General features: G+C 41.6%; 1 protein-coding gene across 1 annotated transcript; it reads left to right on the top strand.

Annotated features, from left to right (window-relative positions):
• Positions 1–10,579: 10,579 nt before the first annotated feature.
• Positions 10,580–13,033, top strand: LOC133919846 (cyclin-D3-1-like). Its single transcript, XM_062364385.1, has 6 exons — positions 10,580–11,228; positions 11,425–11,511; positions 11,597–11,695; positions 11,778–11,979; positions 12,059–12,180; positions 12,349–13,033. Exons 1-6 carry the CDS (start codon positions 10,899–10,901, stop codon positions 12,580–12,582), a joined length of 1,074 nt encoding a protein of 357 aa, XP_062220369.1. The 5' UTR covers positions 10,580–10,898; the 3' UTR covers positions 12,583–13,033.
• The last annotated feature ends 1,035 nt before the right edge of the window (positions 13,034–14,068 follow it).

The raw sequence follows: 14,068 nt of genomic DNA, 5'->3' as shown, positions 1-14,068 counted from the left end.
GACTATAATAATAAATATAAATAACTAAACCAAGTTTTTTAAGATTCTAAGTATTCACTATATTAGAATGGAGAAGATACGAAGAATCAAACATACCCAACATAGATAGGAATGCTAGGATGGTCCGGCCGGAGCGTGGCAGCGTGTGCCCGCGCCGCGCGTATGTGTGCGTGTGTGGGGGGGAGGGGGGGGGGGTTGACCGATCGGCCGGCGCGGCGGCGGCAGTGAAGACGGTGGCGGGCGGCGCTTGATTCAAAGCCACCCTTCGGCGTTCACCGTTCGGTTGTCGTTGCTTGCTAGATCTCTAGCTAAAAGTTACAGATCCAAGCCATAATCTATACAACCACCAGGTAACTACATGCAAAAAGATCGCTGCGTAACAAGGCACGCGCGATAAGCTAATGTATTCGCGTCGGGCTCAGCAACGGAGGCCGCCATGGCCGTTAAGGCACGGTAAGGGTCGAGCCGAGCCGAGCCGAGCCGAGCCGTGCGATCCTCGTCGATCTCCAACCTTCAGGCACGATACCTGTTTCTGCACTTATTGCAGTTTTTGCTTTGGGAACGCAGGGACCAAGACAAGCCAGACCAAGGCAAACCGGCCAATTTCTCCATGGCCTCTACCATTCGTCGGTGTGATATGATACGTTTCTTTATATACTACCACGACGCCATCCTTTTCAGGTGGTCGAGCTGGCGATCTAGCTCCGCCAATCTCGATCGAGGACACGTACATGTTGTGCCCCTGTCCTCTCGCTGGCCTTCGTTTATTTTAGATCTTTGGAGGCTAAGGCGGGCCTAGATTACAACCTTTTTAGCAACCAGAAAATTTTCGACGTGCGCCTCAATCAACGGGACACCTAAACATGTCGGATCGAGAGGCACTGTGGCACGTTCGATCATGAGGATCAGATTCAGAAGGATCGATCCACTGCATTTGCTTCTTGGATGCCAGTAAAACAGAGCAGGAATTGATTCGATCAGCAGCCTGCATGTGTGCGCGGCGTGCAGATCACGCCAACAGCACGCATGTTCTAACTTCTAAGATTATTCTATCGTCTCAGATCTGCAGATTACTTACCCGTTGAGGTCGATCTGCACCGCGGAACGGGCAGATGGTCTAAGTTTCTTTTTAAAAAAAAGAAAAGTACCATGAGAGGTGCAAATGCTTTTCAGGACTGTTCAGTAGACCTTGTTATCTTAAAAAAAAATTAGAGTTGAAGCTAACAGTACTATGTAGTTGTTTATGTGAGTCATTCTATTTATATTTTACATTAAAATAGATACTTAAATCACTTTATATTAACTTATAAACACCAAATTTAAGATGAAGCTAGAACTAAAGTCCTAACAAATAAGGTCTAAGTTCCTAACGCCTTAGATTTGCAGATCACTCACCGATTCCTTAGCGGCAAAAAAAAAACATTCATTTGAAAACAAATGTTTCAATCAAGCAATGTACTCATCCATTCGATCTTCATCGGATAACTAGCGTTATTTCTTCAATCTCCGGACTACTACAACACTTGTTTATGTGCTCTAGCCCCACCTCTCGTCCTCCTGCACCTATCTCTAGCAACATATTTGCTCACATTATCCCACCACACTAACATCTTAGTTTTAGAGTTCCTCCAATCTAGCACCAACCTATCCGCTATTTATCATCTGACTCACGACGGTCAGCGTCCCCGTCGACTTGTCGCTTTGCCCTCTCACCCACCTCCTCCTCGGGCAGCCATATAACCTCCAACTCCACAAACTCCGAAACCCTATACCTCATTGACAGCGTGGAAGAACGTCATTCCATTAAAATCGAGAAATTAGACGTCTGGAGAATAGGAGGCGCGAAAAAAAAAATCACTAACCCGTTGAGTCGATCTGCCGCATCATGCGATCAAGTGGATCTACTGGACCGTAGTGAGGAAATGAGTTCGTCCTTGAGCGATCGATCAGGACCATTTTCTGAGCACGAGGCTTTGAACTCCAATGCGCTGTCCATAAATCTCGCACTCATGCCACTCTAGGGAGTAATGAGCAACTAGTAAAAAGTGTTTCGATACATGATCGTACCGAGCAGCCGAGCATGATGTTTTGTGATGGCATCGATTCACTTGACACCCCACAGAATTAAGAACTGGTATGGATCGTATAGTTGCATACATACATACATACACACACATATATATATATATATATATATATATATATATATATATATATGCAGATGAGATGCTACAGTGTAAAGGATTACTCTGTTCACACGCACCGACTACGACTGTACTACTATATGTATGTGATCTGTTGGTCACCAGCAGATTCAGAACTCGAGTTTGATATGCTCATTCAATCGAACCATGCCAGGGTCAAGTACAATTTGTGCATATGGGATACCAGTGCGAGTCAACCAAACAAAACAGTGTTCTCTACAGCCCATGTTGCATGGAGATGGGGTGCCGTCTTATAAATCAGCTCGCGAAGATCGATTGACACGATCACACAGCTTCCTCGCGCAACAGAACATGCCTAGCTGGGGGAACCCGAGGTCCGTTAACAATTCTCTGGATTCCTTAGTAAATTGTTACGAAGTACTTGTGTTCTAAACATGCTTTGAAAACATCAAAGTGGAAGAGATTGAGCTAGGTTCATCGGCTAAGGATTTTGTTGTAGGATGGGCGATGACAGGGGCGGATCTAAGGGGGCGAGGGTTCTAGCCCCCAACCCTTCCTTACTGCTTCAAAGTCAGAAAAAACTTACTTGAATATTCTTTTCTTAACATTTATTTTCATACATGAGAGGAAGAAAAAAAAGAGTAGAAAGAAGAGAAGAAAGTAGAGAGAGGAGCATATGAGATCATCTGCATCCACCGCTAGACGATATCATGATAGTGCAGCGAGCGACATGCTAGAGACATGTACGATGATAGCACAATGTCGCAGGGGAGAAAAAAGGCAAATAGGCGATCGAACATTACCGTGTTAGCAAGGCGATGGCTAGCAGGTGTGAATTCAACAAGCCACTAAAGACGAAGGGAGGAGGACGATGTGGAGAAGGTGTGAGGAAGTAGAACAATGACATGAGGATGAAGCTAAATAATGCAGACGGCAGGAAGAAGAAATCGTCGAGTGTAATCGATTCCACTACAGTCGATTGACGGATGGAACCCATTACATAAAACACCAAACCGGAGCTGAGAAAAATTGGTAGGACAAGTCAAGCATGGCAACGGGGAGAGAGACGTGCACCGAGAGAGCGAGAAACGTCCACCGAGAGAGAGAGAGAGAGACGTCCACCGAGATGACGAGTGATTGCCTTCATTGATGGGCTAGTCTACGGTCATGGCTGATGCTAGTGCTAAAGTGAGCAGGGGGCTGCCAGAGCGTGCACGCCGTCCACTTTGCAGCTGGGCGAGAGGCAGCATAGCTGATCAAGGCCTGCGCGAGGTCGCCATGCATACTGGCATACTGCTGTCTCGAGTAAAACGAACGATCTATCAAGGCTCGCCGCCATGTCCGTCCATTAAACTCTCGTCGGAGTTTCGGTCGCTGCCGCACGGCCTCAACCATTGCATCTCCATCGTCTTGCCCCATGCCATGATCGAACGGATGGAGATGCGATCCCGGTTCTTTCCTCAAACGCACAGGCAGAGGTGTAATTGCCCTGCCCCGTGATCCGGTTGCCTCAGCCTACACGTCAGCTACCCCGTGATCCACTAAAGAAGCAGCAATCAGATTTCCCCGCGATTTTTTCCAAAGGGATGGATATATATTAAAGGAAGCACAATACATCCCCAAATTGCAACAAAAACTCTAAGAAAATAAAAATTACATTGCAGTCCTCGAGGGTCTTCCTTTGCACCAAGCACATCTTCTCCATCTACCGTCACCGAAGACGACCACCAGCATCGGAGTGAGCTCCACTGCCGCTTCTCCGTCTATCGCCGCCGAAGGCGACCACCAGCATCGAAGTGAGCTCTACTGCCGCTCCGACGAGAAACTCCAAATCTTGAAATCTACCGTATCAATTAACACCATAGAACCATCAGAACATATCTAAACCACTGAACGATAGTTGACCACCAATTCACCATATAGAAAAGCGAAGGCTTACGACGACTCACCGTAGAAGCTATAGCCAAAGCCACCCAGATGAACAACTCCATACTCATAACAACACAGTCAGTGCAAAAACACAACCCCAACTTAAGAATAAACACAACCCCAACTTAAAAATAAACACAACCTTACTCTGCTTCACTAAAAGTCCAAACAAAACAAACCATATACGACTTCCGCTGGAATCCGAATCGCCTTCTCGATCACCTTAGACGACTGTAACAGGGGAAAACACCAGATGTTCCCGCGAAATTTTGATCGGGCGCGACGCCAAAATCCGGGATTTTTCTGTGGCGTGCGCCACTGTTGGATCGCACCTCCTCCTTTGTGCACAGCGCCAATATTCTACTACTCACTTCCTCTGCACGCAATGGGCAAAACAGCCAATGGTAGCATGCTCTGCTGGTGCTTCCACTCGCTTTTATTGGGATTGACACTGCACAGTTTGGTCAGTACGACCAAAGAAAAGTAGAACACGTACAGATCAGAAAACAAAATAATTGCGCAACAGGCGATGAGATGATAGAGATATATTACGCTTTGCAAACACAAACGGAGGGTAAGTTTGTTTCAGCTTTTAAAACTGGATTTTATCTTGGAAGTTGAAGCTAAAACAAGCAATCCGATTCTAGAGTTAATTGTCGGAACATTTTTTGCCACTAAAATTTATAGTCTAGCTTGGAGGTGTTTTTGTAGATTTTGATGATGTTTAGAGGTTGCCATTAGGGTATTACTTATACTGCACACTTTCTTTGTATCAAAATCCACTAAAAATTTATGATGCCAAACAACAAGAGCTTTGTAGAATCAGTTATTTGTCCAAGGCTAAAACAAATAGCCTATCCTTCTAAAGTAAGTGCACTAGTAATATTTTTCAGAAAAGGTTAGTGGATACCTCTATTTCCTCTTTTGGCCTGTCAGATCAATGCGCACCGTTGGCAGGTTTTGGATAGTAAATGGGATTGGGACAAGGATTTGAGGTGGGATATGAAGGGTTTTGAACTGAGACAGGAGATGTCATCCCAATTCATTGTTTGCCATGTATTGTATTGGGTTTAGGATATACATTCTTAAATGACGAAAATACCCTTCATAGGCCTGTACAAGGTAAATAGAGGACAAATTTGTAAATCCGCCATCTTTCCCACTCCTCCCAAACATAACCCCCCTCCTTGCTTTGGGTTTCAAACGGTGGGAAATGACCCATTCCCAATCCAAGTTTTTTCCCAGTCCACAAAACCAACCATTGGATTGAAGATATCCCAATCAAGTACCAACATTTCTCAGTCCCACTCACAAATCCCGTCTCCCAAATCCATCCAATGAGTGCTCAGCTTTGCTCAGTGGAGTAGGTACCACTCCCCAGTCCCCACGGGGCAACAAGCACGAGTGCGCACGTTCACCGATTCGCCTCATGCATTCCGCGCATTTTTTGCTTCATTTGTTATTCTTAGCTTGGGTAGATTCATTCATTTTTCATCAGGATGAAATCAGAGCTGTAAAACCGAGTGCACAGTTTAACTATACATGAGTATATGTCTAAATAGTATACATATCTAAGATTAGATAGTATATAGGTAGAAAATTCTATGAGATTTGATTTTAAAAAAAATATTCTCTAAATTAGGATTTTGTAGTAATCTTTTAATAAAAAATCTTATAAATTTTTTTTCGGGATAAGCTTTGCCGCCTATTAACTGCTTTTTTTTTTCAAGTGTCCGATCCCCGCAGAATCCCGTGTGTGGAAAAGGGCCAAATATCCACCGAGATGTATATGCGTCTAATGAGTTCGCACAAGATTCCAAGAGCTGGAAAGCTTGTAACTATGACATGTGGTAAAGGGAAAATATCAGGTGCACACAAGTCTTGAAACGCCACGCAAATAATCATGAATCATTTCGAAAAAAGAATTAATTGGTGATGCTAAATATGGTACGACCATTAACCACCCCACAAAATTCAACTCAAATCAACGAGTTGTATAAGGAGGAAAACAAATACGAATCCCAACATCTTATTTGCAAGGATTATACATGTCGTTGTTTAAGTTGAGAATTTTGCAGGATGCTGATAGCATAATCCAGTTCACCAAAAAATAACTCATAACTATCTGTATGGTCGTATATAATCATATATAGATGATTGTATTGAAACCAACACGCAGTTTTGATTTTTTTTCTTTTTTTAAACCGACATATGAGTACATCGCACCTGGTGCAAAAAATTAATTTGGCATGATGGTTATGAGCTTATGTTTGCGCTTATGTTGTTGTCTCCAATTCATTGTTAATAGATTTTCCTAAGACTAAATATCAGGGTTCTTTTGGGCAGTTTGTCGCTCCTTTATAACATTTAGTTTTGTACGTCATGGACCATTAGAGAACAAGAATTTGTACCAAATTCCTACTCATTTTATGCATTTGAACTCTTCTAGATTCTTCCTGCAGTTGCTTACTTGCATAACCTTAGATCCACAAATTTGGAGAACTGTAAGGCCATTCGCGCAAAATGTCAGAAGCCTTGACCGAAGCCAGTACACGTAGGAGAGCGCTTCGGTGGCACCACACGTCCAAGTCGCCAGGTGGCAACCCAACCAGCAGAAGAACTTTCTCTCCGCCTGTTGGCCGGTCTTGTGGACCGAGTGCACAACTGAAGCCAACGAAACTTGCTTACTTGCATAACCTTAGATCCACAAATTTGGAGAACTGTAAGGCCATTCGCGCAAAATGTCAGAAGCCCAGTACACGTAGGAGAGCGCTTCGGTGGCACCGCACGTCCAAGCCGCCAGGTGGCAACCCAACCAGCAGAAGAACTTTCTCTCCGCCTGTTGGCCGGTCTTGTGGACCGGGTGCACAACTGATGCGGGCACGCGGCCGAGAGGAAGGGCAGATTGGTCACTCCCGCGCGCCTCCTGCTCCTGCTGCAAAGGGCACCGCGGCACTACATGCACACACCACAGTGCGTCTTAACACACATAAATTAAGATTATATCTCACTTAACATAGTTACTGCTTTGATTACTACACTCACTTATATATGTAATATTTCTTTTAAAATTTAATTAAAAAATACACGAACACTTGTGCTGAGTTTAAGACTCGAAAATGAATATACATGTTACACTACAAGCACTCTAACCACATTTGATGGATCGAAAAAATATAATGTCACCGATTAGAAAGGATTAGGAGGACTTTGACATGGCATGCCAGTAAACAGTTTGAAAAAGATCAAACGAATCATGAAAATTTGATGTAAGTTATGAATCCATTTGCACATATGCGAAATGTTTTTTCCTTCGAAGGATATGCCAATATGGTTAACAGAAAAATGCTATAATGCAGTAACCACAACGGCGATGAATGGTGACAATGACTTGTAAACCAATAACGTTAGCGCCTGCCCCCTATACAACAGTAGAGAATTGCTAGTTTCGATTCGTAAGATACCAAGTACTAGTAATATAATTCAAAATATTCATGTTCGACCTTTCCAAGTAGTCAAACAAGGTAAGTCCAATGGAGTAGAAAAATACTAAGGTCCTATTTTGCATAGCTTTAGATTTAAATGTTTTTTTAAGCTGGTTAAATCTAATTTTAAGAAATCTTGTATAAAGTTAAATCTAATTTTAAGAAATCTTGTATAAAGTTAAATCTATTTAGCCATAGAGATGATGTTGTAGTCTATATAGACATAGAGATGATGTTGTAGTCTTAGGTTTACGAGCATTGAGGTGACACATGCCGCTGCTTCTTCCCTTGTTCATATTTCGGAGTTTGAAGAAATAATACTCACTTTGCATCAGGACATTGAACTCAATCCAACACCGCCTGCACCACTATAAGCATTTCAATAACTTGTTCATCCGATACACTTTCTTTAACTCATAATAAACTGGATTTAACGTACGAGTCTACATGCATTGCATCGTAATAAAATACACCTGAGGGTGAAGCTAAAAGTATTGTGTGAACCACATTTTCATCTACTTTATCCTTATGCCCTCAGGGTTTGGGTGCTCAAAGATGGTAAATAAAAAATTGTTCAAATCAATATCTGATGGATCGTTACGGATATAACTATTTCTATAGAATACCCTAAGATCTATAGAGTTTGACATAACTATCATAAAAAATATATCAATTAGAAATAAAATTAAATTACATTCATACAATACGACTAACTTAAAATTAACTAACACAATGACCATACCAACCACCATTTCTAGTCATACAATGAAAAATATTATAATCTTAGTTGCCTAAAATCTAATCAATATTACTATCCTAAATCTACATCAGGGATATCATTATTAAATAAACATATTACTAGCACCAATAAATTGAATATATTTAATTCTCAATAACTTATTAATTAATACCATTTGATATTAAAAATTTAACATAAATACTTCGGTGATGCATTGTATTTTGGATCCTCTCTTTGTTTTATTGTTTTCTGTTGCAAACCACTAGTCCTAAGTCCAAAATAACTAGAGTACCGAGATCTAATATTTGCATGCATATATATTTTATTTTCTTAACATAATACTAAAAATAGTCAAATACAAAGATTTATACTAAAATCAACATTTACAAAAGAAAATTTATTTTTCTAATCCCTAATTTAATCTAAATACATATAGAACGATAAACACCTATCTAAAACATAAATATAGAGGAAAAAGATCACCTTAATATTCTTATTACTCCTCCCCTTCTCTTTCCTCCTCCTTCTTCCCCCCTTCTCCTCCTTCCTCCTCCCTTCCTCTCTTCTCTTCTCTCTTCTCCTCTCTTCTGCTGGCACACTCCATCTCTACTCACAACTTGCAGCAGCAAAATGTGATGGACGCAGCCGTGCGAGCGCAGGGGTGAGGGGATAGGGGGCCTAGATTTTTCGGCCTCCCTTTTGGCGAAAATACAATTTTCATCGTACGGTTTGGTGATAGCTATTTTTCATCAAATTGTTTGGCGAAAATTGCCTCGAAACTGCCGCTAGACACCCCAACCCTTCTGCCGGTGCCACCTCACCAGTTTTCATCATATGGTTTGGCAAAAATAATGTTTTCGCCCAACATTAGGGCGAAAATAAGTTTTCGCCGAACCGTTGGACGAGCATGTATTAATTTTGGAATTTCCTCATTTTCGGTATTATTTCCCCAACATTCGAAAAACATAATGTTAAAAAATTACAAAAGGAACATTCCTTTCCTCTGAGGGGCGCTACTTCTGCCGGGGTAATTTGGTCATTTACCAGTAGTAATACTCAATTTTTTTTAAGTATAAGTTGAACGTGCACACACTGCGGTGCGTCTTAACACACATTTAAGTAAGATCATATCTCACTTAACATGGATACTACTTTGATTACTGAACACACCCACTTATATATATATATATATATAATATTTCTCTTAAAATTTAATCTTAAAAAATACGAACAATTGTGCCGAGTTTAAGACTCGAAAATGAATATACATGTTACACAACAAGCACTCTAACCACATTTGATGGAACGAAAGAAGATAATGTCTCCGATTAAAAAGGATTAGGAGGACTTTGACATGGCATGCCAGTAAACAGTTTGAAAAAGATCAAACGAATCATGAAAATTTGATGTCAGTTATGAATTCATTTGCACATATGCGAAGTTTTTTTTTTCCTTCGAAGGATATGCCAATATAGCTAACAGAAAAATGCTATAATGCAGTAAACACAATGGCGAATTTAAATGTTTTTTTTAAGCTGGTTAAATCTAATTTTAAGAAATCTTGTATAAAGCTAGACATATTTAGTTGATCTATATGATTTTTATTTTAAACTAAAAATAAAAGTTTAAATTACTTTATTTTATCATATAAACTTCAAATCTAACATAAATCTCGAAACTGAAGCTGTATCAAATAGACCTTTAAAACCCTATTTCCAAGTAGTCAAATAAGATAACTCCAATAGAGTATTATTAAAGGCAAACGTCGTGACCATACCACTTTTTTCTCCATTTATGCACGAACTAAAAAGAAACAAATGCACTACTTGTGAGATTATAAATTCTTGGCATTTAAGTTTGTCAGCCTTGTAAGATCATGACACTTAAGTGAACTACTTGTATCAAATAACATTTTCTCCTAGAGTTCCAACACCAAATTCGTAGAGCACTCAAACCTGGACATATATTCGACCCTTAATTGTACACACATGAATTTTGTGTAAGTACCAGATTTCACTAGCCTACGTCAAATAGACAAGAAACAAAAAAAAACACTCCACGTAAAACTCGACGCAATGTCGTGCGCGCAAAGGATCCGCGCTCCAAGACCATCCTAGGAAGATTCCAAAACAAAACAACCCCCAAAGAAGTCGCTGGCAGTTTTTTCATCAACACCCCCGGCTCCCGCCGAAATCGCAGGCTCGTCCCCCATCCGCTCACTAGGAAGAAGGTGCGGCCGCCCTACATAAACCCTTCCTCTCCACTCGTCTCGCTACCTGTTTCTACTATACAGTGGCCGTCTTCTTCCTCCCCCTCCCTTCCTCTCCAATCCTCTCTCTGCTCTTGAGAAGAACACAATAGAAAAAAAGGCAAAAAAAGATTACCTTTTTTTATCTATCTGAATAAAATCAAGAAGAGGAAGAGGAAGAGAGGAAAGGGAGGGGGAGGAGGAGCAATCCAGAGAAAATAGCAACCAGCTCGCGAAAAAGGGTGGAGAAATAGGGGGTTGCGGAGTTGCTTTGCTGTATTGATTGCTCGTGATTCCAGTCGTACATTTCTGCCGTAGCATTTTTGGGAAGTATGGGGAAGTCAAGCATGGTGCCGAGCTATGACTGCGCCGCCTCCGTGCTGCTGTGCGCGGAGGACAACGCCGCCATTCTCGACCTCGACGAGGAGGGGGAGGAGAGTTCTTGGGCGGCCGCTACGCCGCCACGTGACACCTCCGTCGGGTTCGCCGTCGAGGGGTTCCTGTCGGACTTCCCCTTGCAGTCGGATGACTGTATTGCGGCGCTCGTAGAGAGGGAGGCGGAGCACATGCCAAAGGAGGAGTACCCCCAGAAACTGCGGCGGCGGCATGGGGGCCCGGATTTGGCCGCCGTCAGGAGGGACGCCGTCGATTGGATTTGGAAGGTGAGATCTCTTGCTCCACGGAAATCTGTTTTTGCGTCACTAGTGAGATGCCATATGTGACGTGCGGTATTCTCGCAAAGTTGTCTCCTTTATGGAGTTCATCGCGGTTGTTGATTTGATTGCTGCTCATCGGTATCGTCCTCAATGTATATTGCCGTCATAGCTCACTGAATCTCCAATTTTTTTTGCTGGATAGGTCATTGATCATTACAGTTTCGCGCCGTTGACTGCAGTCTTGTCTGTGAACTACCTCGATAGATTCCTCTCCACGTATGAACTTCCTGTAAGTCTAGCTTTTTTAGTATCACCGGAAGCAATCCTATTCAAATTACATAGTGTTGATGTGAGGAAGATCCGAATCATGGCAGGAAGGCAAAGCTTGGATGACACAACTCTTGGCAGTGGCTTGCTTGTCTTTGGCTTCGAAAATGGAGGAAACTTTTGTGCCACTCCCCTTGGACTTGCAGGTGAGTCGTCATAACTTGCCTGCGTGTAATTTGTGAATTTTTGTCTCTTTTCTATCAAGTAATTGAAGATTTTGCGTGGCAGGTTGCTGAGGTAAAGTTTGTTTTTGAGGGAAGGACCATAAAAAGGATGGAGCTTCTGGTGCTGAGCACCTTAAAGTGGAGGATGCAAGCTGTAACTGCATGCGCATTTATTGATTACTTCCTTCACAAATTGAGTGATCATGGTGCACCCTCCATGCTCGCACGCTCTCGCTCTTCTGACCTTATCTTGAGCACTGCTAAAGGTACTTTTATTAGGATTTTGGTCAGAATTTGTCAATTTGGCAGCAATCAGTGTCTAAATTTTGAGAATTTGGTCTGCAGGTCCTGAATTCGTGGTGTTCAGACCCTCAGAGATCGCTGCCAGTGTCGCTCTTGCCGCGGTCGGGGAATGCAGAAGTTCTGTACTCGAGAGAGCTGCTACCAGTTGCAAATATTTGAACAAGGTAATATTTCACAGCTCAATTTTCCTACTAAACCATTTTACACTCATCATTAGATGGTAACCTCTAAATACAAAGTTGCTTATGCTGTTATTCATGTTTTAGTTACCATTAACACTTGCTCAAATTGTTTCCGAATCAGCCTAAATAAACAACATTTATGTGTTTTAGGAGAGAGTTTTAAGATGCTATGAAATGATTCAAGAGAAGATTACTATGGGAAACATTATCCTAAAGTCTGCTGGATCATCAATTTCCTCCGTGCCACAAAGCCCCGTTGGTGTGTTGGATGCTGTTGCCTGTCTGAGTCAACAGAGCGATGATGCTACTGTTGGATCTTCTTCAACATATTACCATAGTTCTTCCACAAGCAAGAGGAGAAGAATTAGTAGACGGCTAATTTAATTGTGGTATGCTTCAGGTGTGCTCCTCACCACTCTGGGAGTTTTTGATTGGTTCAAACATCTTAATTTAGTTTTGTCACTCAAGGATTTTGGTGTAGTCAAGTAGTTGCTGAAAGGAACTACAAAGCATGTGCACTACTTGGTCCATAGAGAACGAATAATAATCAGCGTGCTGTGAGCCAGTTCATGCAATTTGCATCTGTAAGGGAAATGCAAAGCCCTTGCGGTCCAGGGATGCTGGTGTAGGTAGAGAGGAGTAAGGAATTTACATACGTTGTAGAGATGAGAGCTCTCTCGTGCCATTTTGTACATTTTGCTCCTTCAATTGCAATGAACTTTAGGCAAGCGTTGCCTTGGGCATTGGACGTTTGATGAATGAAAATAATCCAAAAACGGATCTGCAGGGGAATAGAACCGTTTGATATCGAATTAAATGAGTTATTTTTTTATCATGAGCTATCAGTCTGTTGGCGCAATTTGCTGTTCCATTTTTTTTCCATTGTTGATCATGTCCACTGTACTATTATCCTTGATTGCTACTCTGTTTTGTCTCTCGATTCTATTTGTAAACCTGGAGAACATAAACAAGCTTTAAAACAACCATGGATTAAAAAAAGATCTTCGTTTCAAGTCTGCAACAGCTAGGTCAGTACTTTATGTGATCAAATTGGGGAATATAAAGGGATCTTGTCCCTTAAAATTGGATTTGATTGGGGATATTATTTGGATTAATGCTGGTGGGAACTATGAATAGTGGTGCTGATAAACATTAGATCAGCTTGCAAAACCCCTAAAAGAATCCTCTTGCCACCGAAAACTAGTCTACTTGGATTTTTCAGCGTGTATGCATTTGCACACTTGCACATGAAGTTCATCTGTAAACAAAACTGAGATCCACCTACCATGTCTGCGCACCTCATGGTCAAGCATATTTTTTATTCACTGGAGACATAGTGAAAACTTGCAACTGTACCAATATTGAAAATCTCTATCGTTCATTTTGTCACTTATTTTAAAAATATTGTGTCACTTCACTCTTTTTCTCTCTCTCGACCGCATTTACCACTGAGGTGCATTCATGAGGATCTTATCACTTATCCTTTTGCACCCTTGACCTGGGCAGGGTTGTGAAAATCACCATTAACTGGCTAATAAATGGAAACTCTAAACCCCAAAACTGCAATTTGTATTTTTGGAACCCTGGTCCTGCGCGTAGCAATGGTGCCAAGTACAATTGTTGATTGAAGCTGTAGTTATTTCCTATCAGTATTGCAGATGCAGTTATTTTCTACCAGCAGTGCATGGCCTGCCTCTGTCCTAGTCTGTTTCTGCTGTCCATCATGGTATGCTGCACTGATCCACTGATCTACATCGGTTTAATAGTAGGAAATTGACTTATTTGTTTTGTGAATCGGCTTGTTGTCAGTTTAAATAGAAAAAAAAGCAAGAATTAGCATATGCGAATTGTGGCCCGTGATAAGAATTTT

This window comes from Phragmites australis, chromosome 5, assembly GCF_958298935.1.
Source record: "Phragmites australis chromosome 5, lpPhrAust1.1, whole genome shotgun sequence".
In the NCBI taxonomy this organism is placed as follows: Eukaryota; Viridiplantae; Streptophyta; class Magnoliopsida; order Poales; family Poaceae; genus Phragmites; species Phragmites australis.
The sequence above is the reverse complement of the archived record's forward strand: the minus strand, read 5'-3'. Positions and strand labels throughout refer to the sequence as shown.